Raw genomic sequence first — 26,277 nt, 5'->3', positions numbered from 1 at the left:
TGAAGATCTATCTACCTAACTAAACTAACTTATAATTACAGAATTACATCTAATTACACACTAAACTGCTTTTCAAGGATGCCGTGTACAGAACTCATTCGAAGTTGCGGTGACGTAGTTTACGTTTAAAATCTTGTAAAGTCACCACAGATCGTAGATCATGGGATAGGCTGTTCTACAACTCAGCTCCTCTTTTTAAGAGAAGCTTTTCTTTAAATAATTGGTACGGGGCTGTGGAATAGCATGCATGGCACGACATGACTACCAAGGTTAGCGAAAAGACGTTTACAAGACATACACAGACACACTTCATCTTCATTATTTATTACCGAGCTCAAAATTTATCACCTTAATTAATATTTATTACAAACTCGATGATTTACTGTTATTTACAACAAACTTGATGATTTCGACATTGCTTACCCTAGCAGTATGCAGGACGCGTGTCACTTGTCAACCTAGTAAATGGCCCAGCTCACAAAAGTCAGTTGGTTAGAGCGCCCAACCGGTATCTGGGAGGCCATGGGTTCGATTCCCGCCGGGGACTCATGCTCCCATGCTCGTGTCATGTTGAACACTTCATCTTCATTACATATTTATATTGATGTTTAAGGTTAGCAACTCATTAGCACCTAACCATATAAGCAACCTAAGAATTACCACTTACACAGCGACGATTTTCCCATTCCTAGTATAAAATTCCGTTAAATATGGAAAACACAGTGTATGATACTTTGGTCCCTAAACAATGAACTACGCCGAAAACCTGAACATACAGCCCTTTAAAAAGGCTATACGTAAGGTAAGTGTTATGGGCATGATAAACGAAACATGCAAATGCAACGCACGCTTGTCGAAATTTTTAATTTTATCTTTACATATAGCCCATTTTGTTATCATGTATCTCATGCTTGAATCAATTCTTTTTCTATTTTACAACTTTTTTTATCTTACTGTTTATACATTTTTGGCACTTCAAAAAAGTTCATGCAGAGGCGGATCCAGGATTTTTCAAGGGGAGGGGGGGGGGGGCTGTTTACAAATAGTTTGTTTACTATTTTATTTTAGCCCCAGGCTTTTTATGGGGGAGTGGATGGTATCAAATAGTTTAACTTTGTCTGAGCTAACAATATCAACAATGTTTACACCGTGTTTATTTAAATTTTTCTTGTGGATCAAGTGGGTTGGCTAGGCACCCAGTCCCCCCCACCCCACCCCTGGATCCGCCCTGTCATGTTTGTATATGTGTACTCCTCGCCTTACAAACAGAAGGCAGATACTCTCACAGAGAGACAGGAATATCTTATAATCCACCTATTGCAAATCCTCTCCGATCGTACACGTCACTATACAAAACCTTTAGCATGAACTCTGCAACATCCGCGCGTGTCATCATAAACTTGGTACCAGTGTTACATTGTCCTTCCTCGACTTCATAGTTTCCTGTCCGTTCACCTACAAAGAAGAGTCGGTCCCCTGGTGAATATAAGTCCCAGTAATTTGACCCGACACTCGATAAGCAATGTTCGGCCTTGTTTGGCAATTGCAACAAGTTAACTATTCCACGCGTTGTTTCAAATTTTGGAACATGTCGTACGAGGGGATTGGACTTAGAAGCACACTTTTGCTCAACATCTTTTAACATCAGTCCAAAAGGGTAGGTAATGAAACGGTTCCAAAATGTTCTCTCCGCGATGTTGGATTGGAATGTTGCAACCGTTTGAGCCATAACTCAGCCTCACTCCATACAGATTTAACAGAGCTTTTTTTGAATTTTAGCGGAGCTCCCAACGGCCCGAAGGGCCGTAGAGCAGAGCCCATTCCCACAGAAAATTAACAGATCCATGCTTTTGGTTTTTCATGGTCATCATGGCTAGCAGCATGGTTCGCGGGCGCGTGCGCTCAAGCGACGACGACGTCGCCCCGACATGGTGGCCATACTCCAGAAATAGGTTTAAGGTTATGACTAACGTCAGCTTACATCTTTGATATTGGACATCCATGTCATGGTCAATTGGATAATCTTTATTTAAAACACGGTCAAATTCATCAGCTCACAATACAACAATCTAATTATAATATATATACAAGAAAGAGGGGAAATATAAAAATATATGTACAAAAATAAAAAGCTGCTTTCCACGAATGCCGTGCCCTAGAGTACTCGTTCAATTAGTTTTTTAAATTGCCCAAGGGACTCTGCTTGTCTTACGTTAATAGGAAGACTGTTCCACAAGATGGCGCCACTGTACGTAAAGCTGTTTTTGTAATAGTTAGTGCGCGGTAATGGAACATTGAGTTTGTTTTCAGAGTCCCTTAGGTTGTACGCGGTTTCTCGTTTTTCAAATTTAGGTATCCGCTGAGGTATCCGCTCAAAACAAGGTATCCGCTGACCAGCATCCAATGACCATATCGCGGGCTCACATGTAGAACTCATCGAGGTCGAATTTTTTTTTTAAATTTACCTCTGACCAAGTAATGTTTTACATTGGATCGCGGGCTGTTATCGGTCGGATTTTCGAAAAGGGCGAAGTAAATAACCAGGGAGCTCCGCTTTTAGGCTTGGCTAAATTTATTTAATATATTATTAGACTGATACATAATTGTGTTTAACCACTGTGAATGTTCATTGAACTCATTTGCTGTTTTATGTCCTAAATATGTTTAGAGAGTTTGACCAAGTGGTATCCTTTTATGGGCCACCCATCACCATTGTCATTGTTGCTTCCAACACCACCACCACCAAAAATAAGCCTTAACCCCTCATAAAAATCATTTTACCCATAAGTTGAAGCTTGCGCGCAAACGACTTACCATTGATTAATCCACAAGGTCTAACTATGGTGTAGCTCAACACTTGAGGATCAGTACTCTCCAGCATCTTCTCCATGGTAGCCATGTCTTTAATCATACCATTGAGAAACAGCGGGTTAATAATCCAATCCACCAGCCATGAATTGTTTGGGCCTGGCTGCGTGCACCATGCTGTCATAGTTACAAGTCTTTTTACACCACACCTGTAATTTTGTTAATTTATTTAAGTTTAAATGTTCAGCACTAACAGCAAAGGCCCCCAAACTGGTTTTTGTGGCATCCCCACAAGTCATCTATTGGCGATGAGTTTAATTGTACATTATTTTAAGACATCAAATTTTTGGACTGTAGTTACATTACAACTTCATCCTGTGGCACACAAAGGTGTTAGTGAACTCTTGCTGATTTTAATGATGCAGGGGCAAAAAGAAATAAATGGCACGCGATGCATGCAGAAGCGATGGCGTTTCACAAGGGGTCTTACATAATTTCGAGGAAAAACTTAAAGTAAATAAAAGTAGCTGACACCTTGTGTGTGAAAAAAACTGTTATCCAACTGCAGCTTACATTTTTAAACATAAGAAGCTTGTTAGTAATTGTATGGCTGTTATGAATTCACAGACCAAGGATGCAAATAATATATTTTCTTCGTAGATTTTCTCAATTGAACAACAGTAATATTTTATTTTATATTTTTATACTTTTTTTAGATTTCCTTATGTTGTCTCAACAAATATTGCGTTATACTGTAGTGTGATATCACGGATAAACGACATACGATACGCGCGAGCAAGCTTTTAAACTGCGAGAAAGGTCAAACGGTCTCTTGCTCACAGTGTCCCTTTGTATTATAAGAATTAGAAATTTCTGTCAACTAAATCTAATAGACCCCATCATATATAATTTGTCTCTTTCGTTTATACATTGTAGTGTTCCATTCTAACTGCACGGAAGTATTTTGCTTTTGTGTTTACACAGCGATTTCTTGTTAAGTTAAACTTGATTTTCTGTTCGATCGGGCCAAACAGACAAAACGAACCGATCGTTCGATGGCATAAAAGCGATGTCACGCCATCGCTTAGAAATGCTACTGACATTTTATTTTTCTGGACATCAAGTTTTTCCAAAACAGAGCCAAGGAAACAGCTAAATGAGGAAAAACAAATCTTAATCAAGATTTCCCTTGTGGCCAGTCATTACAAGCACTAACTAAAAAAATGCTTGCTAATAAGTGCTCCATAGCCTTTAGCAATTTTCTTATTATTCTTAGTCTTGCGTCATATTATTAGAAATGCAAGGACAAACCTCTATTATCCGGATCACAAGGAACTCACAAAAACCGTTTAGATTATCAAGTGTGGGCCTGAATTGCAGAACTCATTCACGTGAATGAGTTCTGCAATTCAGGCCCACAGAACAAAAATGTAGATATAATTGTATTCTTAAAATTACCTTTTCATTCCTTCCAGTATAGCAAACATAGACTCAGAGTAGAAAGTTGTAGGATTAAAAATACTTGCAACAACTCCTAAACAAGAAATTACGGCATCCTTTCCCTTTAAAGCAGCAATGAAACTCTCCACATCACAAGCATCACCTTTAACCAATTCTAAATTGGGATGCCTAAAAGAAAATAAAAAAAGTGTGATAGAATTTACTTGAAGTTCCACTGTTATCAAATTCTTTTATTTTTAGAGCACAGGTATCCGAAGCTCGCGCAATGAGCAGTGTTTAGAGAAATTTTCAATTTTCAATGGATGGTCTGTGGAAATCAACCTTTAACCAATTCTAAATTGGGATGCCTAAAAGAAAATAAAAAAAAGTGTGATAGAATTTACTTGAAGTTCCACTGTTATCAAATTCTTTTATTTTTAGAGCATAGGTATCCGAACCTCGCGCAATGAGCAGTGTTTAGAGCAATTTTCAATTTTCAATGGATGGTCTGTGGAAATCAACTACTTGTAACACACTTTAACAAGTTAGATTAAGCATACCAGTTCTGATCTTGTTATTGTTGTGTTTATCAAACCTATAAATACCCATCATGACTTAACATAAACTGGCTACATGTGCAGAATGTTGACTCACTGGTTCACTAGCGTAAGTTTTCCTTAAGTGGAAGCAATTTACTGGTAACCCCAGAAAGTGCAACTTGTCTAAATATAGCTTCTGCAGGAACACACAGATGCCAAAATAATGCAAGACGGGCATAAGGTACATGTAAGTCAGCCCTAATAAGACTTTCTTGGAGATACATAAAATTCCACTTATAAGCCCTGGGTTTATACTACTTCGTAAGGGGTTTCGGATGGGCCAATAAACAGGAGGTCTTATATCTGGGGGGTGAGGGTTTAAAACCAGCTTAAAAAAAAACACGTCACAATGAACTATAGCAGCATTGATCGAAATTATTTTTCATTAACTGGTTTTGAATTTAGCTTTAAAATCTCATCATTAATCAATTTCATTTCAAATATATTATCAATGATGTACTAGGAGAGGGGGGCTTATCTCTGGGGGGGGGGGGGGCATATCATGGGATTTACAATCCATCAAAGATTTTTAAGCGTACGATTGGCCTAAACACTTCATGTGATGTAGCCAAAACTGGGGAATATCAGTTGATATAAGACGTAAACTAAAATTCATATGCAGAGTCTGGGCTACATACAATCAATCAATCAATCAACTTTATTTGCCACTCAAATCCTTTTTACATCAGTTAAAAGAGGAATATATTAAATTTTAAGTAGCAGGAAGACCTCAGCAAGCTTGCTATCGCTTTTCTAAGGAGATCTCCCTTCCATTTCTAAATTAACATATGGACTTATATTACCGGAAAAACAATGTTACCCTTCTAAGCCTCTTTTTTTGGAGGGGGGGGGGGGGGGGGGGGGGTGGTACAGCAATCAGTTCAATATTTGCAGTCTGAACGATCAATGAATTTCGCTGTAAAACTTGTACTTAAAAACGTACCGTTTTTCGACTGTCCCCGGTGTTCTCACCACGGCTGTTACAAGGTAGCCTTGCTCTAGTGCTTGTGTTACTACCTCCTTTCCCGTTCCCCCAGTGCCCCCAAATACAACCAGTTTTAACGCTCTCGAATCTGCACTTTCGGCCGCCATTTTGCTTTTGTAATGATGCGAAAGGCCTGGGTTTGAATTATATAAACCCCTACCCAGGCCCACTCCTTAGCAAAGGGACTGATTGAGTTCTCTGTCTGCCAGTTTGTTTGTTTGTTTGTTTGATTGTTTAGTTGTTTGTTGTTTACTACTTACCATGTTGCTCTGTGTTCGTCCATACGACGAACCAGGGGTAAAAATATGGATCCACCCCATGGTGGACCATCTCCGTGGACCCGGACCATAGACCACCTCGTGGAAAAATTACCTTTTAACTTTTCTTAATTTCACTGTAGTGCTTAACAAAATCTGACATTGTGGGAGAAACTGTTCAACGTTAAATTACTCAAGCAGCATATTCCGAGAGTGAATGACAAATTTTCACAAAATTGTAAACGTACATCGGCAATTGCTCGCTCAATTACTCTCTCTTACACTTTTTTTTGGTCTTTGTTCGATTATCAATCAATCAATCAATCAATCAATCAATCAATCAATCAAAACCTTTATTTAGATACGATGGGGTAAAAAAAGCTACATAGATTGTGGGGTCGCGTGTTAATAAAACATTAATACTAGTAGATAAAGACATTAAACTATATTAAGGTAAAAACGCTAAACTTATCGCTAAAAATAATTTAAATTACTAAATTGTTACAACGATAAAAAGCGCTTAGAACTCTTACAATAGAGGTTGTTAAAATTTTTAATTATGTTGATCATTTTGATAAAACTCCTAAGGGATATTGCTTCGTGACACTCTCGCGGTAAAAGATTCCAGACTGCCCTTCTGTAAGATGTTGAAAGTTTCATGGCATTAAATTATGAAGGAATTAGTAGATTTTTTTTTTCAGAATCGCGGAAAGTTTGTACGTATTTCTTAAAGTGACCCATTTAGAGCGGTCAAGGACTTCAGTAGATCGCATGTCTTTTGGTAGGTTAAAAATGATCCTTGCCGCTCTGCAGTGCAACCTTTCAAGTGCGTCAAAGTCGTCTTGATGACTCATGCCCCCCCCCCCCCCCCCAGACGGTTAGACCATGCGTGACTGACGGGATAATGACTTTGTAGTATAACTTTAAAGAATTTGCTTAGGTAAAAACCTACACTTCTTAATGAAGTTTAGTTTATCTGTCAAGTTCCTCTTAGGGTTATTGACCTGTGGAGACCAACTCAAGTTTGTCATCTATGTCAACGCCCAGGAGTCGGCTATGTTTAACACAATTAAAGCAGTTTTCTCCTAGCAGTATCGGAGGAAGGGGGACAGTGATAGATCCTTTGTGGATAAGCATACATTCCGACTTTTTTCGGGTGGGGAGTGAGCTTGTTGGTAGTGCACCAGGCGTATAATTCTTTAAGTGATTGATTAAGGGCAGCTGAGACTTCCTCCATACTGTTTCCTATACAGTAAAGAGTAGTGTCGTCTGCGTACATATACACGGCAGCTGACTGTACAGACTCCACGAGATCGCTTGTATACGGGACGAACAACGTGGCCCCCAGAACACTGCCTTGTGGAACGCCGGATGCCACAAGGCTGTAGCTAGATCTCTGCCCGTTCAGGACCGTATAGGTATACTGTGACCTGGACGTTAGATACCGTAAAATTCCGGTTATAAGCCCCCTTCCCCCACCGCTTATAAGCCTCCCCCCGGTTATAGGCCCATCTACCTGGAAACAAAAACTACATCCGATTATAAGCCCCTCCGGATATAAGCCCCCCCCGTGCCGGAAGATAGTACTAAACAGGGCTAAATGTTGCTTTATTATGAGTTTTTAACTTGAAAACGTATTTCGATCAACACTCCAATGGATCGTTTTGAAACGTTTTTTATTCCGCTTATAAGCCCTCCCGGGTATAAGCCCTTCCGCTTATAAGCCCACACAAAAACCCTTATGTATAAGCCCAGAGCTTATAACCGGAATTTTACGGTAACTCGTTAACCCGCGTATACCATATTTGCACTGGAGAACTAAACGAATCCAATCATTCGATTAACTTCAATTAAGCCGATTAGATTATCGCGTGAAAACGCTAACGTGACTTTCCTTTTAGAATTCTATAGAAACTGCCTCGTCCCCAGGCGTCCTCCTCCTTGGTCGTGCACGGGGGCAACCATCGACCCCCGCGCTTCCTGTTTTCCCGCGTTACCGCGTTTACCGACCGGCCGACCGGCACCTGGGGACTAGGCTTTTGTACATTATGCTAGCATTTTTTCGAGCATTTTAGTGAAGCAAAAGCATTGAGCATTATTCGTGCATTTTAGTGGTATTTTCCCGGAAAATTATTATTTTTAGAGAAAATGAAGACTAAAACTCAAAATTCAACAACAAATGACTTTCTATAGATAGTCAACTACTTTCTGTACTTATCTCCGCAGTCGATGTCGAGGATTATGTTTTTTTTGCCTGTATTTATGAACTTGTATACGCATTTGTTGTTACTTGCAACACTTGAACGTTTTTGTAAGACTTTGTTTTAACAGCTAACACCATGTTAAAAACTTTGAAACTAACTTAAAATACTCCGTTTGTGTAATGAGCATTATCCGAGCATTTTAGTGACTTTTTTTTTGGAAGACCGAGCATTTTTGTGGGGAAAATGGAGCATTAAGATGGAGCATTTTAGTGGCAAAACAAAAGCATAATGTACTAAAGCCTACTGGGGACGAGGCAGCTATAGAAAACTTTGACAAATCTGTGGTGCTTATATAGACAGTAGTTCGGCAGCGAAATAGTTAACTGATAAGGATAAAAAAAAGCCAGAAAAAAAGTGAGTTATCGTGTGTTGCCCGTGTTGTTTCGACCGTCTTCCATAATCCCGTTTCCCGCCCCCCCCCCCCAAAAAAAAAAAAAAAAACAACAACAAAGAAAACAATGATTCCTGCGTCCCGTCATGAATAACCAACTTCCTGCTTCTCGCCGACCCCTTACAATCCCGCATCGCGCCTCAAAAGTTTCTTTCATCCAGTATCACAGCTCAGCGAAAAAAGGCTCATCCCGCATCCCGCCAACCTTATGTTAGACCCTCGATAACTGGTGTGCGACAAATTCAGCCCAGCAGACTTGTAGAAATTTTTAAGTACATATCGTGTTATCATTACCATTATTGAGAGCTAACTATCAACAGGCTAGCCGGACCGTTATTAAGGCTAACCGGGACCTTTTCTTAGGTTAGGCGGGGCGCTATTCAGGCTAACCGGAATGCCAGTCAGCCAGACTGCAGTCTGTATTTTGTTGCACATCGGTAGATACCTGGTGTCAGAGAGCACAATGAAACAGATCTTTTAAAGTGAAATTTATATCATACTTGCACCTGTTTTTATAATTTTCCCCTTTCAGTGAATACATTAAAATATATTTTTCTGCAAATGTTTTAAAAAAATATTCCAAATTCACTTTTATTAAAAAACTCATTAATAATTCATAAAGAAAATACAAAAGAAATTAATGTTTAATGAGTGTCTTTATATCTGATAAAGACACGGCTAAACTTAACGTCCAAATTTCTAGGCCAAAATTACCCCAAATCTAAAATATTAGTGCAAGAATGAGTTAATGTACATCAGAAGATTTTTAAGCCGTTCAATAAATTCGCAGTTCGTGTGGTATCTAAGTCTAAAACACTCGGCTGCGCCTCGACAAACTTGATAAAACACTGCTGCTCATTTATTAAACATTACGTAATAAAAGTTTTATTAACTCAGCCTAATAGCTAAGCAGTCAGAAAGTTTCGTCCTGCCATCTTGTGAAATATGCTGTAACTAACTACGATCTTGAAATGTCCATATTGAATTATTATCATATTCATTCAAATGACAATAAGTTTAGTATCACGTTTCAAGCATTTTGGGGGTGAAAATTAAAGGAGAATTGGAGCTCAAAATTTTAGCTGCACATGAAGAGTTTTTCAACATCTTTTCTGCTTCTCAGTGTAAGTTAAGTTTTGCCGGCTCCACTGTTAATTGCTTACAGATGCCAAAGAAATACCAAAATGTAACTAATCAAACAACAATAGAACAGGAAACTGGACTTTTTGCAAGATCTTAAGACAATCACTAAAATCTGACCCTTTTTTGTCGCTTGACATATGACACTGTCTTTATTTTAAGTGGTTTGTATTTAATATATATTATCTAGATAGTGTTTTATATTAACCGGTTGGACTATGTTTCAATGTTTTGTATTAAAATAAAAGTATTGACTAGTATCAAAGGCATGCTGAAATTATGCATGCAAAGGGCTGTGCAAAGCTGTTATTTTTTTTTCTTGCGGATTGCATGCCTTTCATGCTAGCCAATAATATTTTCGTTATTGTCTGATGCAATCTGCAAAAGATATCAGATCTTAAGCCAGAAAAAACCTAAATGGATCAGTAATCAAATACTCTAAATCCTATTTTGATATTTTGTTTACAAACATAAAGTTCGGTAGTGTTTTTCTTGAACATTTTCACAATCCAGCAATTGCAATTCCTTTTCTGTCGTACTCATTACTTTCTAGAGTCTTCAGCATAAATTCTGCCACGTCTGCACATGTGATCTTGTTTGTTGTTCCAGTGTTACATTGCCCTTCCTCAACCTTATAGTTCCCGGTCTGTTCACCTGAAAAAGTTGCAAGTCATGTCAGTCTCTTTTAAAGAAGCCCACTTTCTCTACACAGAAGCCTTCTATTTATTGTGGTTTTCAGTTAATATATGTGACTTCTAATTTTCAAAATTCAACTAATGATTGCCTTGTTTGCTGTCGTGACAGCCAATGAACCATCAAAAACAAAAACAAACAAAATTGATCACAATCTACCAATCACAACTGGTGGACGTGACCTTTTGACCAGGTTAAAGTGAACTTCCGTTTCCCGATAGGCTCACTAAGATGATTGACGGCAGCAAAAAGCATAAACTGTTGGCTGAGGATTGAATTTCAGAGTTTGCATATTACTGAAAACAGCAAGTAACTTGCGATAAATAAGGCTAATTGCAGTTTAAAAGTTTATTTGAAATAGTAACAAGGCTCTGATACAGGAATTTATTCCTGCGTGAAAAAAATAATAGTATGGAATAGTATAACAGAAGTGTGAGGTTTGAAGTGTGTGGTGTGAAGTGTGTTGTGTGTGGTGTGAAATATAAAGTGCAAAGTGGGTAGTGGGTGTGTGTGGTGTGCAATGCAAGTAGTGAGGCTAAAAACTGTTGTCAGTGATGACTGAAAATACCCTCTGTAGCAATAAATTTGATTAAAGATATCTTGATATCTGTTAGCAAATGCTCACCAAACAATGTGTCACAACCCTCCAAGTTAAGACCATTTTTGTCGCCATGGCGACTAAAATTTTGGAGCCGGCGACTAAATTGGAACTGAAGTCGCCAGATTGGCGACCTAAATTGAGAAGAAGGATTTAAAGCGTGAGCTTAATATTGTTCACTGGCGACGAAACTTGAGCAGTTGGTGGCCAAATGACCACTAAGGAAAAAAAAATAAACTTGGAGGGTTGTGTCATTTTACAAACAGCAGGACTTTCAATAAGATTTAAAGAAGGTGGCTGACCTTGTGCAGCACCTGTTGGAGGGCAATAATATAAGCGGGAAACATCTTATTGCAGGTGCTGGCCGGATCTCATTGAAAGTACTGACAGCAGCATTTTTGTCCCCAGAGCCACTTGTCCCTCTTAGCTGGCTGAGGCTGGGGCACAAGGAACAAGTGGCTCTTGGGACACATGATTTGATTTGCTGGAATTGAACAAAGGGAATAGGCCATTTCCGAGTTACCCTATGCCTGTAGAGAACTGGAACTAGTTATATATAGAACGATAGGGGACTGGCACTAGGCGAAGAAGGTTGTTAATCTAAGATGGCGTGAAACGCTTCGAGTGCGTATTAAAGTTAGATGTTCCTGTTTGTCGCTTGTTGGGCGTGTGGACTAACAAAATTGGCGACCCCGCCAGGGCCTAAACTCAAGGACAATGAAGGACTGTAGGAACCGCTTGTGGCGAACGATTTTGGTATGTTTTTGAGCTTATCTGTGTTTTTCTTCGCGACCACGTGCTTTGTAAGTTGCCCGCCATATTTGTCAACACGTGTGGAGAAGAACGAAGGACACAGTATGGCCGAAGACCTTCAACTTGAAATACAGTCTAACATTTATGCCGCGGATTGGAGTTCACTCGAGCGAATTGCGGAGTTCTTTAAAGTCGAAATTGAAGGGAAGAGCAAACTCTTCGTGGCGAAATTTATCGTTCAGCAACTCGAGGAAGGAATTGGCAAGTTGAAAGAAGCCGAAGTCGTGCCGTACCTTGAAGATGTGAAAAAGTTGTTGACAGAAAAACCTTCTGGGATCAAGGACGAAGGTAAGAGTGGCAAGTTTGTTCCAAGTGTTTCCAAACCTCCCAGTGTAGCAAAGGAAGACTCAGTTCAAAAACTGTTGGCGACCAGCGCTTTACGTAGACAGTTTAAGATCAGTGGTCAAATTGGGGAGCCGGAACAAAAAGATAAGATTAGCTTCTCTTCACTTGCACGTCAGATTCAGACAGGGTTGGCCCAGGGTTATGCCGAAGATGAAATTGTTGATGGTGTGATTCGTTCAATCACACCTGGGATGGTGCTTAGGAGTTATCTGGAAACTTACAAAGACTTAACATTGGAACGTTTAAAGAAGATTCTTCGTAGCCACTATGGTGCGAAAAACACATCAGAACTCTATCAAACACTAGCATCATTATGTCAGAGCTCAAAAGAATCACCTCAAGTGTTTTTGATGAATGCCCTAGATCTGAGGCAGCAGATTCTGTTTGCATGTAGTGAAGGAGATGATGACACATCCCTACAGTATGATTCTGGGCACATACAGTGTCTGTTTCTTCGAACAGTAGAAACTGGTTTACAGGATGAAAGTATTTGCGCTAAGATTCGCCCATTCCTAAAGGACCCCAATGTGTCATATGAAGTGTTAATGCAACAGATGAGTATGGCAACCTCAGCAGAAAAGGAGAGGGACAAGAAGCTAAGGAACAATAGCAAGACCAAACCACCAGCATTATCAGTGTCTACAGTATCTGATGACTCATCTAAAGGAAAGGAAGAAAACAAGAAAAGCACCCCTCAGAATGATCTTCTAGCAGCTATCAGTGCAATCAAGTCAGAAGTTGAGGCATTGAAAAGTGAGGTCAGAAAGAAGAGCACCGACCAAAGTGTACCCACTGGGAAGTGGCCGGAGAGAAGAAGACCACCTTTGTGTTCAAGCTGCCTTGAAAACAAGAAAGAGTATTGCAATCACTGTCTTAAGTGTGGGAGCCACTCTCATTTTGCAAGAGGATGCAGGGAGCAGTTAAACAGGAATCGACTGCTTCTGTGAGACGGGAAACAGTCGTAAATCCACCAAAGTCTCACCAATGTAACAACTGCTGTAAAACCGAGTCAAGCAAGGACAGCTTAAAAGATGTAGTCAGTGTCGAAGTGTATGGTATTGTTCCACAGAATGTCAGAAAGGACACTGGTCTGATCACAAGGTGTTGTGCCAAGCAATAAGTCATCTCTCTGAGGCAAGTACACGTAAGTCTAAAGATTTTGTAGACCCAGCCTGTGTTAGCCATTTAACTCCAAGTGAACATGCTAAAGTTATTGGCCTTGTTGGTAAGAAGTGTATGGTAAAGTGCTTGCTCAATGACTGTGAATGTGACTTGTTATGGGACACTGGTGCCCAGGTATCCATAATATCAGTCGAATTACTTCAGCAACACCTAGGACAAGTAGCTATTAGACAGTTGTCAGAGCTCCTGGATACAAATCTAAATTTAACAGCAGTAAATGGGACCAAGGTACCTTACATTGGGTGGGTGGAAGTCAGAGTGAAGTTAACCTCTCTCAGCAGTGATAGTAGTCAAGAAGAACTGTTAGTGCCTTTCCTTGTAACATCAGAAAAGTTAGACTGTCATATTCTGGGATATAGTGTCATTGAAGAGCTGGTAAGCCAGGACCAGAATCCAAAGCCAATTATTTACAACAGTTTCCCTGGAAAAGATAAGACAAAATTAGATGCCTTGGTACACTTTATTCAGAGTTCAAGTTCAGATGCCATTTGCAAAGTGAGAACTGGAAGAAAAGATGTGGTCATACCTAAGGATAGCACAGTCGCTGTCAGTTGTCGTGCAAATACAGGACCTGTGTACAAGCAAACACCAGTGTTGTTCGAGCCAGACAGACTAGCACAGTTGTTGCCAGAGGGCTTAGAAGTTAATGAGACTTTGTTAAACATCAAACCAGGAAAAACTTCCCGTGTACAAGTTGCTGTATACAATGGGACAGATCATGACATCACACTAAAGAGCCGCACCTCATTAGGAGTTCTTCAGGCAGTGAAATCAGTGACTGCGGCAGACGTGAGGCTGAGTGAATGCAGTATCCAGACCGACCAACAACATCAAAGGGAGCACGAGCCTCAAGGGCCAACAAGACCAACTCCTTCTGGGCAGCAAGATGGAGAAAGCAAAAACCATCTCCCAGCAGTTGACCTTAGTGGCTTAAACCATGATCAGCGGATTGTAGCTGAGACAATGCTGAGGGAAGAGCATGAGTCATTCTCATCTAGTGAAGAAGATATTGGTTGCATCCCTGATCTGGAAATGGAGATTAACCTGAAGGATAGCAAGCCAGTGCAAAAGAAGTACACGTCGATCCCTCGACCATTGTACCCAGAGGTGAAACAGTACATCGAAGACCTTCTGAACCAGAATTTTATCACTGAATCTAAGTCTCCATATTCCTCTCCAGTTGTCTGTGTCCGAAAGAAAGATGGGTCTCTGAGACTATGCATCGACTACAGAGAACTTAACCGCAGGACTATTGCTGACAGACATCCCATCCCTAGAGTCCAAGAAACCCTGGATAGTCTTGGTGGTAATAGTTGGTTCAGTGTTCTCGATCAGGGTAAAGCATATCATCAGGGGTTTGTAAGCAAGGAGAGCAGAGCAGCCACAGCATTCATTACACCATGGGGACTGTATGAGTGGATAAGAATCCCATTTGGATTGATGAATGCGCCTGCAAATTTCCAGCGGTGTATGGAACGGTGTTTGGGTGAACTGAGGGACAAAGTGGCTATTCCATACCTTGATGACATCATAGTATTTAGCAGGACCTTTGAGGATCATGTTGAGCATCTGAGGACAGTGTTAAGAAAGTTACGTGAACATGGAGTGAAGTTGAAGCCGCGTAAATGTAGTTTGTTTAAAGGTGAGGTCCAGTTTCTAGGAAGAGTTGTGTCAGGTGATGGTTACCGGATGGACCCAGGGTGTGTTAAGGCTATTGAGAAGTTAAAGGAAGTGTCACCTAGAACTGTTGGTGAAGTCAGACAGCTTGCTGGAATATTAAGTTACTACCGCAGGTACATTAAGAACTTTGCCAAAATTGCGAAACCAATTTATGATCTCCTAACTAGCACTGGGAAGGATGGTCAACCACCCTCAAAGACACCGATCTGTTGGGGTAGGGAACAGCAACTCGCCCTTCAAGAGTTAGTGAGACACCTCAGTCATCCACCTGTTATGGCTTACCCAGATTTCTCAAAACCATTCACTCTACACACTGATGCAAGTAAAGATGGTCTTGGGGCAGTGTTGTACCAAAACCAGGATGGGGTCATGAGAGTAATTGCTTATGCTTCACGAGCACTGTCACCAGCCGAAAAGAAGTACCACCTTCATGCAGGCAAGCTTGAGTTTCTGGCTCTAAAATGGGCAGTGACTGACCATTTCCGTGATTACCTTTATTACTCTCCAAAGTTTACTGTTTTCACGGATAACAACCCGTTGACATACATTCAGGGATCCATATTCGCAGTCGTCCGGTCGTCCGAGACGACTAAAACATCGTATGGACGACCAAATGATTACATAAACTCGTCCGCTGGACGACTTAAGTTTGACTTAATGAAAAAAAAAAAACAATTATTAAGTTTTCTTATGAGTTACTTGCGTTCTGACCACTTGTCATCCATTCATAACTTTTCGAAAACAGAACATAATTTGCAACTTTCTGTCGCGATAAAATCATAATTTTGGCCGCCATCTTGGCTGATGCGGTATTTTCCATCAATGAAATCATTGCAGGCTCAATTTTCAAGCTCTCAACCGCTGATATTTTGTACTGCAGCTGCATCCGCAAAAACACGAGGCGATCGCATCAGCTGATGTTTTGATCAAAATTTGCCGTTATCTTGGTCTGGCGCCGCCAGCAAAGAAAAAAAAGCAATGTTAACACTTCAGAAAAACAAACCAAATATGAATAAGAAGAGCAAAAGCGTTCTTTTCTTCCATGGTTGCAGTCGAAGAGGCCCTGGCTTTCATTTGTGCCCGCATCATACGCTTCCGCAACATCGCAAGCCGCTTGGGGGCGTGATGTTTTGTGAAATTTGTAAACCGGCAGCCAAGGTAGACAAGTAAAAAGTCTCATTAACAAATACTTGTGAATCAAACTTTATTAAAACAAATTTGTTGTCTTGAAGATTTCATGTATACACAGTGTTACATACATGTGATAATAACAAAAAAGTCAACTTTTCGTTTACTTGTTGTACGGTCGCCATTCTTCACTTTTCAACGGGCAAGTAAAATTTTGCCAGGGCAAGTATGTCATCTTGCATACTTGCCCGGCTGACAACTTGGAGAAAAAACGAATATGGATCCCTATTCTAACTTCAGCGAAGCTCAATGCCACAGGTTTGCGGTGGGTTAATGAATTAGCCGATTTCCACTTTGAAATCAAGTATCGACCAGGAAAAGCCAATGCGGATGCTGACACCCTGTCCCGAATGCCAATCAGCTTTGGGGAGTATATGGAAAGTTGTTCAGAAGTAGCTAGTCAAGATGTCCTGGATGCTGTCACTTCCTCAATCCATGTAACTAACACTGTTCAGACCGCTTGGTTGTCATCACTAACAACAGTGCCTGATATCTTAAAGGAAGAATGTGTTAACGTTTCAACTATGCCACATAGTGAACTTATCGCAGCTCAACAAGAAGATCCGACAATTGGTCGTGTCTTACATTTTATGCAAGTCGGAAGCCGTCCAACCTACCAGGAGAAACAGAAAGAGTCAGCTAGTGTACGACAGCTCTTACATGAATGGAACAAACTGTTTATTTCTGAAGATGGAATTCTTTGCCACAAATGTGGATCTAGAGATCGAATGGTCTTACCCAAGAAATACCACAAAAAGGTGTATGAAGAATTACACGAAAACATGGGGCACCTGGGTGCAGACAGAGTAGTGGAACTAGCTAGAGAACGTTTCTATTGGCCGTTCATGAGGGCAGACATTACCCATTATGTCACGAAAGTGTGCCATTGCCTTAAGCAACGAAAACCTGCGACTCACGTTAATGCACCACTTCAACCTATTGTTTCTACAGCACCTTTCCAACTTGTTTCCATGGACTTTGTTCATCTCGAACCAAGCTCGGGCGGATACCAGTATATATTGGTGATCATGGATCACTACACCAGATTTGCTCAAGCGTATGCTACACGTGACAAGTCTGCAAAGACTGCTGCTGATAAATTGTATAATGACTTCATCATGAGATTTGGATTCCCAGAAACCATCCATCATGACCAGGGTGGAGAATTCGAAAACAAGCTCTTCTACAACCTTGAGAAACTGAGTGGGATTAAACATTCACGGACAACACCCTATCACCCGCAGGGAAATGGGCAGGTCGAAAGGTTCAACCGGACGCTTTTATCCATGCTGAGAGCCTTACCGGAGAAACAAAAATCCCGCTGGCGTGACCATCTCAATAAAGTAGTTCATGCATACAACTGTACGCGTCATGACTCTACTGGATTTTCACCTTTCTATCTATTGTTTGGTAGAAACCCGAGACTACCTATTGACTTAATGTTTGGCTTGAAACCTCCAGAGGGATTTTCTACATATCCTGAATATGTCAGAAATTGGCGAAGAGCAATGAAGGAAGCTTACGATTTAGCCTCTGCCCATGCAAAGAAAAGTGCAGACATGGGGAAACAACAGTATGACAAGAAAGTCAGACACACTGCGCTGTGTGAAGGAGATCGTGTTCTTGTACGAAACATGAGTGAGCGTGGTGGCCCGGGAAAACTTCGACCTTACTGGGAGCAAGAAATCTATGTTGTAACTCAGAAGAGGAAGGATATGCCAGTTTATGAAGTAAAGCCAGAGAGTGGAAATGGAAGGTCAAAAGTTCTCCATCGCAACATGCTATTACCGTGTTCTTACTTGCCGGTTGAGACCCCACTTAAGTCATCAAAGAGTCGCCGTACAGTATCTAGGAGGTCCAACAGACAGCAGGCTTCACAAGAAGAGACAACCGGAACTACTGATGAGGACATTAGCCTCACACCTGATAAGCTTCAACAACTTTACGAGTCTACCAGACAAGAGTCATATGTAGTTGAAGAGGACATTGACCCTTGTATAGTTGATTCCCCAGACTCAGAGGGAGAAGAAGAAGAAGACCCGGAGCAACCAGTTGGTACAGTAGATGATGAGGCTGCAGATAGCTTACCTATAAGACAGTCACATCGTATGAGCAGACCACCTCTTAGGATGACCTATGATGTAATGGGACAACCGTCCTTCCAAACAAGTTCTACAGCAGGAATTCAAGGCGTCACAGTATCGTACCCACAGCAGTTGTGGCAACCTGTCACAGTATCATGGATGCTACAACCTGTTCTGCAGCCCTATAGCTATTTTGCACCTTTTCCAGTATCATCACAGCCGATGTATCCTGTGCCTATGTGGTGTTACTAGCAGGCCCTTAGACATTAACTTGAGAAGAACGGAACTGATTTGCATTGAAGCTACGTTCATCCTAGATAAGACTGTTAAATGTTTCCTTTTGGTATTGTATAATTTCGTACAACGTTTTGCTTGTGTATAGAGGTTCAAACTCGTTTCATTAAGAGAATTATTTTTCTCTATCTCGGAATATTCTTTGTACAAGGAAGTCAAGTCGTGTTATAGAAAAAGGCATAAGTATTGAAAAGATAGAACAGTGACATCTTGAGTGCAACATAAGCTGGCCTGATCAACCAGAGTACTTTTGTTAACCCCAGGATGAGATACAAGTGTACAAAGAACTGTTATATGAGATAACCAAGAAGAGACTATTGTCTATTTGTTCATGTTGAGGACAACATCTTTTTTCAGAGAGGGAGAAATGTAGAGAACTGGAACTACCGTAGTTATTCGGTTACAAGGCGCACGGTTTTTGAGAGAAAAATCTGTTTTTCTGTGGGAAGTTCATGCGAAAATTGGGGTGCGTCTTATAGCCGAGTATTTTCGCCCAACAAAATCTTATGACCGCCATTTTACCGGAACTTACAGTTAAAACTAGAGAAATGAAAACACTTAATGTTGTTTATTGACTTCTACAGTATTAAAGATATAAGAAACATTTAGTTTAAACGCAAAGTTTAAGCTTATTATCGCGGATATAAAACGAGTTTAAGTAACACCTGTATATGCCAGCATTTTGTTGAAATTAGACAAAGAAAACCAAGCATACTCATTTGAAACAAACCTTTCTAAGCGTGGAAAGTGGAAAATGACTTTAGAAGACAAGGAAAACACCAAAAAGCTTGAGAATCTTTGAAAAACACTCGATAAACAAAGTTCGTAGCGGTACGAAGCATGCTTGAGGACTTGGTAACCAAGCTACAAACTCAGTGGTCACTGGTAACAACACATTTGCCAGGTTACTCAGCAGCTAAGTTCGAAGCATGAACGATGGAAAAATGTTTTAGTGCGGTACGGTATGTAATCCCGTGGGATTTTCGTGCCGAAATTGATTTTTTCGCTGTTTTGCACTAATTTTGGGACGAATAATAAGAATCCGATGGGGTTCAAATTTTTCGACCGCGTCTTCCCATGTTTCTGGCTACTTAAGGATTTAATTTATGCTAATTAGATGCTAATTATATGCAGGAATAAGTTTTGCGAATATCTTTGCTCTGATTTAAGATTAACGTACCAAACGTTATAAGAAGCTTGCTTTTGACTATTTAAGTCATTTGACTTAAATTGGTTACCACGGCAACCGGCGATGACGTCAGGATTAACTACCTGCTATTTTGGCGGCGGCCATCTTGGATCCGCCATCTTGGATTTTCGAACTCTCATTTTCAAAAGCAAAACATAGCCTTTTTTGATTAACTTTAACTAACGAATGATTTCCATTGCGAGTGATGTCCAAATAAAGGCAGAACTTTCTTTATTTTTCTTTCTTTTGTTGAGCACATGTACTTTTTTAGTTAAGCGCATGTACTTTGTTAGTACCATAGTATTCTACTCGTCTTTCTCCTGTTATGTCTAATACTAATGTAGCTAGAGTCCCGTTAAGTTGACTTAAGTTTATGCACTAAGAGCAGCATCATCCTCTTCCTTATCATCAACCTGCGTGTCACCTTTGAATGGATTTGAATCGTTTTTTTCAAAACATTAACAAAGAGGAGTGCGTGGAAGCCTGTTCTTGAAACAACTACAGCGTCCCTTGCAGTCTGAATTGCAGCTGCATTTATTAAGCTTCACAACAGCTTAGAGTGCAGGGAGAGACAGGCACATAACAGGAACGTATGCTCCTTGGTGTTCGCTAAAGCAATTCTCTTTAAGGGATGGAAGATCCGGGCAGCTGGTGGTTAAGGATATGTCGCGCATGGCCTTGAAGTTTGCGCGGATGATGTAAGGGAGTAAAGAAGCAGGCATTGGAGGCAGCATCTCAGCTTCCAAGTTCCTGGATCGAAAGAGTTCCCATCGAAGTTCAGCAAGGGTGGTAGGTCCCGCTTTGCAGTACACTTGGCAGACAATTTCCTCTAGGTCTTTAACTTGAGTAGGCAGTTCTCCGTTGGCTAACTGGTTGAATAGCGAGGGACAGACTGACTGAGAGAGGTGTTTGCACGGTGTGTTTCAATCCCTTGTTTGCCTTAGGTTGATCCTTGACTTGACTTCTTGTGTTTTGGACATCGAACTGACCTGCTAAGTTAACAATTTTGTTGACTTCTTTATCACGCATTCCCGAAACATCGAGTGCGTGCGAGCCAAACGGCAAATGTGTGAGAAAAAACTGGAGTAAGGACGGATTCGGAAAATCTTCAAAGCTTCCAGTGAATGACCAATTCCGGTGCTACATAATTTCTCGCCGCAACACCAATGTCATAGTTTCTAAACCCTCAATGGTATCCCTACTTGCTATCCATTTGAGCTGACAGTACATCAATAGCCTTGCTGACAGCTGCTAACTAAACAACTTTGTTAGGCTCTTTTTTACGCAGCGACTTACAAACTGAAGATTTGGAAGCTGCTCACTTAAAAGTTGTTTTAATCACTTTTAGTAATTTCCTGTTTCGCTTATTTCCATCGAATATCTGTTCAATATCGCCGCGTAGATGTCATTTACTTCAGCCATATTCAAGCTGGCGCTATCGTCCGCTAGCGTGTTTTGAACTGCCAGAACTAATTCTACATCGCACGCCGAACGAACAACTTATTTTACAGAACCACATTCACAATCAGCGCCGAAGGTGCCCTGAGCGTAACGCAAACAGCTCCTGTGGTTATCGATTAAGTGCTGAGGCGTTTTCTGCATATTCCCTGCGTATTTTACTTTATTTCTAATAGCGTTGTTCCCACTTGATCTGAAAAAAACGCGGTAAATCTTTTACAGTTTCACCGGGCTGCGACTTAGGGAGTGTTCTTGCCCTTTGAGGCCGCGAAGAGGTTGATGACTTAGAAGGACGACCAGGGCCTCGCCGGATAGAGGATGAAGAGTCGTCTGTCAAGGCCCGCTTTGCAACTCTTAGTCGCTTAATAATACCCTTGTTATCGACCGGTTTGCGGCACTCACCGGTCTGTAAGTGACTTGATGTCAGTCTGTCCCAAGGTACTTGTACAGATGCTCAATCATTAAAGGGTTGCTTGTTAGAGTCTTATTCAATGCAAAACCCTCGTTGTAGATAATACACACCAAATGAGACATGACTTCATCGCTACTACTTGACTCTTATTTAACAAAACAGCAACGACAAATTGAAATAAATAATTTGTGTTTTGTGTCTATACGCTTAGATGTGCAGCTCGAGCTGACGAGTTTCTTTTAAGGACTCGAAATTGCGAAAATACGCCTAAAGTTTTGAGTTTTACAGCTTTGTTTTTTGGGTGTGAAAGTGTGCTAATAAATGACAGATTTTTGATCTCCAAAGAATACCCCTAAATGTTTCCTAAATGGCGTACAATAACGCTTCTCAAATTATTCTTACTTTATTGTTAAAGCTTTACTTACAGCTTTCCCTTCTGATAATACTTAAAATACGCTTACCTTGATCGGTCACTCTCCTTCTTTTATGTAAGAAAAGAGAAACCCAGGACAGAACGAATAGGAACGAAACATCATTGTGCTTTTCTACCTGACGAACCGAACTTTAATTGACTTAAATAGGTTTTCTACCCACAAGAAAGAACAACTTTAGTCATACGACGCACGTCAAAAGGTCAAACTACGTTGTAAGTTTTTTCGGTGTAAAATGGAGTCAGAGCAAAGATATTACCACAAAACCGTTTAAATACACGAACACTTTAAACGGAACTCTTCAATAGTATAAAACATCAGTAACAGAAAGAAGACAAATAGCGTTTGCGTTGTTACTATGGGACTAACAAAAGTCAATGATATTTCTGTAGAAAACTGTTAAACAGGAGAATAAAGAACGTTTTGCACTTAACTGGACATTGTTCGTACTGGAAATCATTCGTTAGTTAAAGTTTATTTAAAATGCGTTTTTTGCTACAGAAAAGTGAGAGTTCAAAAATCCAAGATGGCGGATCCAAGATGGCCGCCGCCAAAATAGCAGGTAGTTAATTCTGACGTCATCGCCGGTTGCCATGGAAACCAATTTAAGTCAAATGAATTAACTAATCAAAAGCAAGCTTCGTATAACATTTGGTACGTTAATCTTAAGTCAGAGCAAAGATATTCGCAAAACTTATTCCTGCATATAATTAGCTTCTCATTAGCATAAATTAAATCCTCAAGTAGCCAGAAACATGGGAAGATGCGGTCGAAAAATTTGAACCCCATCGGATTCTTATTATTCGGCCCAAAATTAGTGCAAAACAGCGAAAAAATCAATTTCGGCACGAAAATCCCACGGGAGCGATTTTTCGGACATACCGGACCGCACTATTTTGCTCAAGTGGATTTACGTCGTTTTTAGCAGGAAATGTTAGCTTTTTACTCGAAGATTGTGCCAAGGAGTATGAACAACATTCAAACATTCAAATTTTGTAAGAAAAAACTTTGATCACTACATCTTTTCAACTCTCCGACTCATGGTGCGTCTTATAACCGAGTGTTTTTAGAGAATTTTCAGTTTGTAAACTTAGCATAACAATGTTGCCAAGTTTGGGGTGCGTCTTATAACCGAGTGCGCCTTATAACCGAATAACTACGGTAGTTATATATAGAACGATAGGGGACTGGCACTAGGCGAAGAAGGTTGTTAATCTAAGATGGCGTGAAACGCTTCGAGTGCGTATTAAAGTTAGATGTTCCTGTTTGTCGCTTGTTGGGCGTGTGGACTAACATGCCCCTGTTTCAAAACGAGTCTACGTGCGAAACTATTCATACGAAAATGAAGGTCCATTTTCATGCAAATCAAACTCATTTTCATTTAAATGGTTTCGCACGTAGACTCGTTTTGAAACAGAGGCAAAGGGTAACTCGGAAATGGCCTATTTCAAGCCTAGCCTATCAAATCAACCATTTTAATTTCTCGTATAACAAAGGAATTTTTAAATGTTTCATTTGATTGGCTGTTCCTTTTGTTCAAATCCTCAGGTGGGTACTCGATATACATGACGGGGAGGGGGGGGGAGTCGACGTATTTTTTGGGGGGTTGAAAATTTACATGCTCAGTATTTTTTTGGGTCAAGGAATCTGTCACGTATTTTTTTAGGTCTTAAAAAATACGCATATTTTTTGGGTCTTATCTTATCTTATCTTATCGAGTGAACTTTACATTTCGGGTTTTCCTTGCGATCAGTGGATCGGAAAAATAATCATTCGAACTTTTTTTCAGCGAGGTGTGTTCCCCCCTCCGACATGTATACTTCGAGTACCCCCCCTGGGTACAAATTCTGCCAATCAAAATCATGTGCCCCAGAGCCAATTTTTTTTCGTGCCCCAGGCTCAGTCGGCTTAGATGAACAAGTGGCTCTAGAGACGAGAATGTGACAGCGGGTCTACATACCCACTAGTAGCCGACAAGGCCTAACAATAGTGTAATTCAATGCCTGTGGGTCACTGCTTTCCAGCATTTTTTCCATGGTTGCCATATCCTTGATCACTCCATTAAGAAACAGTGGCTTTATAACCCATTCTAGAAACCAGTAATTGTTTGGCCCTGGCTGAGTACACCATGATGTTACAGTCACTAGCCGAGTGATTTTGTGCCTAAGTAAGGAAGTTATAATAAAAATAATAAAAAAAATTATGAGTGAAGTATTTTTTTTTTACTTTCAGAACATAGAGTTACAGCACAAATAAGAAAACTGTGAACAATTTGATTTAACTTGGACATGAAACTTTTTTGTACAAAACCATCAAATGACCTGACAGCTCAATCTGCGGGGAACAGTTATAAAGAAATTGACTGTGATGGAGCCAAAATATCTTCCAATTGAAAGTATAACAAAAGTGTTTATTGTTTTCAGATTTGCACAGCGAGGTGCTGCACCCGAATAAGCACCATACAGTACTTAATAATAACTCTCAAGCTATGTAATTCAACAATCAAGATGTGAAGTACATGTAGTACTTGTATAATAATGTTCTTCAAAAATTAGGCATCTACACAGGATACTCAATGAGCTATCTGGCTAAAAACCAGGTTTAACACATTGCTCACCTACTCATTGCCTCTGTGATGGCATTCATGGACTCCGAGTAGAAAGTGGTTGGGTTAAAAATGTTTGCATAAACTCCTAAACTGGACAACACAGCATCTTTTCCATCAAGAGCAGCAGCAAAACTCTCCACGTCACAAGCATCTCCCTTCACTAACACTAAATTCTCATGTCTGTTGAAATGAGAATGTTGGAATATGAACAAGAGTGAATGTCTGCCATTCACTCTTGTTCATATTCTTGTAACACAGAATGAAATCAAAAAGGTATCCAAGAAATGTCGAAGAGAACTTTATGAACATTAACATAAGTTCTACAAACGGTAACAGCAAAATATCCAGCTCTTTACAAGTGAGGTAACCTAAATTTAAACTGAGCGAGGAATTATTTTTTTTGTTTATTTAAGCTTACAAAAAAATATATTTTAAAAAATAAAGCAATATATTTATTTTATAGGAGGGTCTATTTGATACAAAGACAGGGTAAATTTGTTTTTGTCCTAATTAAAATGGCGACCACCTTTTTGGAATTGGCTACAGTGCTTTAAAATATTTAGGAGCAAGTGGCTACTTGAAAAAAAGTTATTTTACACCCTTGATAAGACATTCTTGGCTGGTTACAGTCGCTTTCTTTCGGAGGCATTGAACCGAACTCATTAATTTGACTGATTTTGAACACACTTAAGTTTAGCTGTACGCTAGCATGCAAAGGCATTTCCAGGTTTCAGGAGACGAAAAAAAACCAAATGCTCTTGCAGGCCGCTAGCTCACTGCGCGATGTTTATTGAAATCAAATGATCACTCACTGAGTAGTCAGTTTCTCAGGCGTTCTCACTACAGCCGTCACATGATGTCCTTTTTCCAGTGCTTGTTTTACCACCTCGTTTCCTGTCCGACCTGTAGCTCCAAACACAACAAGTTTGAGCTTTTTGGAAGGACTGCTGTCTCCCGGTGCCGCCGCCATGTTGGATATGAAATAGTTGAGGTGGGACTGGGTCAGAGAACTGTCACACTTCGGGAAAGGCTGGACACCAAAGAGAAACTGCCCCTTTAATAGCGATTTTCTTTTCACGCCGTTTTGATTCAGACAGGTTTTGTTAGTCTCTCATGCTCAGCAGATTGTTTACTCTGCTAATTCCGATGCTCTGTTCCGTTATTTTAATTGGTTACGTTTTTCTGCAACTAGAGTACATTCTTTGAGAACCCGGTCGGGGACGGGGCTCTTCTTAAATCGGACTCTACTGGGAGGCTCCGGGGAGCTACCTTTTCGCTGGAATTTTATAAAAGGGGAGACAAAGCTGTAAGCGAAACTGTAGGCGAAAGTGAAAATTTAAGAAAAGAAATGCAGTATCCTCTCTTCAGATATCTGAAAGGGGTACCATTTTCTATCGAAGGTATACGGAAGGCTTACC

At 40.3% G+C, this 26,277-nt stretch overlaps 2 protein-coding genes across 2 annotated transcripts; both read right to left on the bottom strand.

The window, feature by feature from the left end:
- Nucleotides 1–954: 954 nt before the first annotated feature.
- Nucleotides 955–5,939, bottom strand: LOC144640180 (flavin reductase (NADPH)-like). The gene is made up of 4 exons (XM_078499392.1): nt 5,791–5,939; nt 4,267–4,437; nt 2,815–3,017; nt 955–1,455 (listed from the first exon to the last, which is right to left on the bottom strand). The coding sequence occupies exons 1-4, from the start codon at nt 5,937–5,939 to the stop codon at nt 1,304–1,306; spliced, it is 675 nt and encodes a 224-aa protein (XP_078355518.1). The 3' UTR covers nt 955–1,303.
- A 3,280-nt stretch (nt 5,940–9,219) lies between these two features.
- On the bottom strand, nt 9,220–25,858 carry LOC144640162 (flavin reductase (NADPH)-like). Its single transcript, XM_078499380.1, has 4 exons — nt 25,672–25,858; nt 24,869–25,039; nt 24,212–24,414; nt 9,220–10,538 (listed from the first exon to the last, which is right to left on the bottom strand). The coding sequence occupies exons 1-4, from the start codon at nt 25,827–25,829 to the stop codon at nt 10,387–10,389; spliced, it is 684 nt and encodes a 227-aa protein (XP_078355506.1). The 5' UTR covers nt 25,830–25,858; the 3' UTR covers nt 9,220–10,386.
- Nucleotides 25,859–26,277: the final 419 nt, after the last annotated feature.

Source organism: Oculina patagonica, unplaced genomic scaffold (genome assembly GCF_052425735.1).
Source record: "Oculina patagonica isolate OP01 unplaced genomic scaffold, crgOcupat unplaced2, whole genome shotgun sequence".
Classification (NCBI taxonomy): Eukaryota; Metazoa; Cnidaria; class Anthozoa; order Scleractinia; family Oculinidae; genus Oculina; species Oculina patagonica.
Note: the sequence above shows the minus strand (reverse complement) of the source record. Positions and strands in the feature narration are given on the sequence as shown.

Bases quoted from the DNA above. Each gene is read 5' to 3' on its own strand.
- LOC144640180 (XM_078499392.1), bottom strand. From the start codon at position 5,939: ATGGCGGCCGAAAGTGCAGATTCGAGAGCGTTAAAACTGGTTGTATTT. The intron at 4,438-5,790 runs GTACGTTTTTAA...ATTTTCTTTTAG, and splicing joins CCGGGGACAGTCGAAAAACG to GCATCCCAATTTAGAATTGG. The intron at 1,456-2,814 runs GTAAGTCGTTTG...TCTTCTTTGTAG, and splicing joins ACCTTGTGGATTAATCAATG to GTGAACGGACAGGAAACTAT.
- LOC144640162 (XM_078499380.1), bottom strand. From the start codon at position 25,829: ATGGCGGCGGCACCGGGAGACAGCAGTCCTTCCAAAAAGCTCAAACTT. The intron at 25,040-25,671 runs GTGAGTGATCAT...TCATTTCAACAG, and splicing joins CCTGAGAAACTGACTACTCA to ACATGAGAATTTAGTGTTAG. The intron at 24,415-24,868 runs GTGAGCAATGTG...TTCCTTACTTAG, and splicing joins ATCACAGAGGCAATGAGTAG to GCACAAAATCACTCGGCTAG.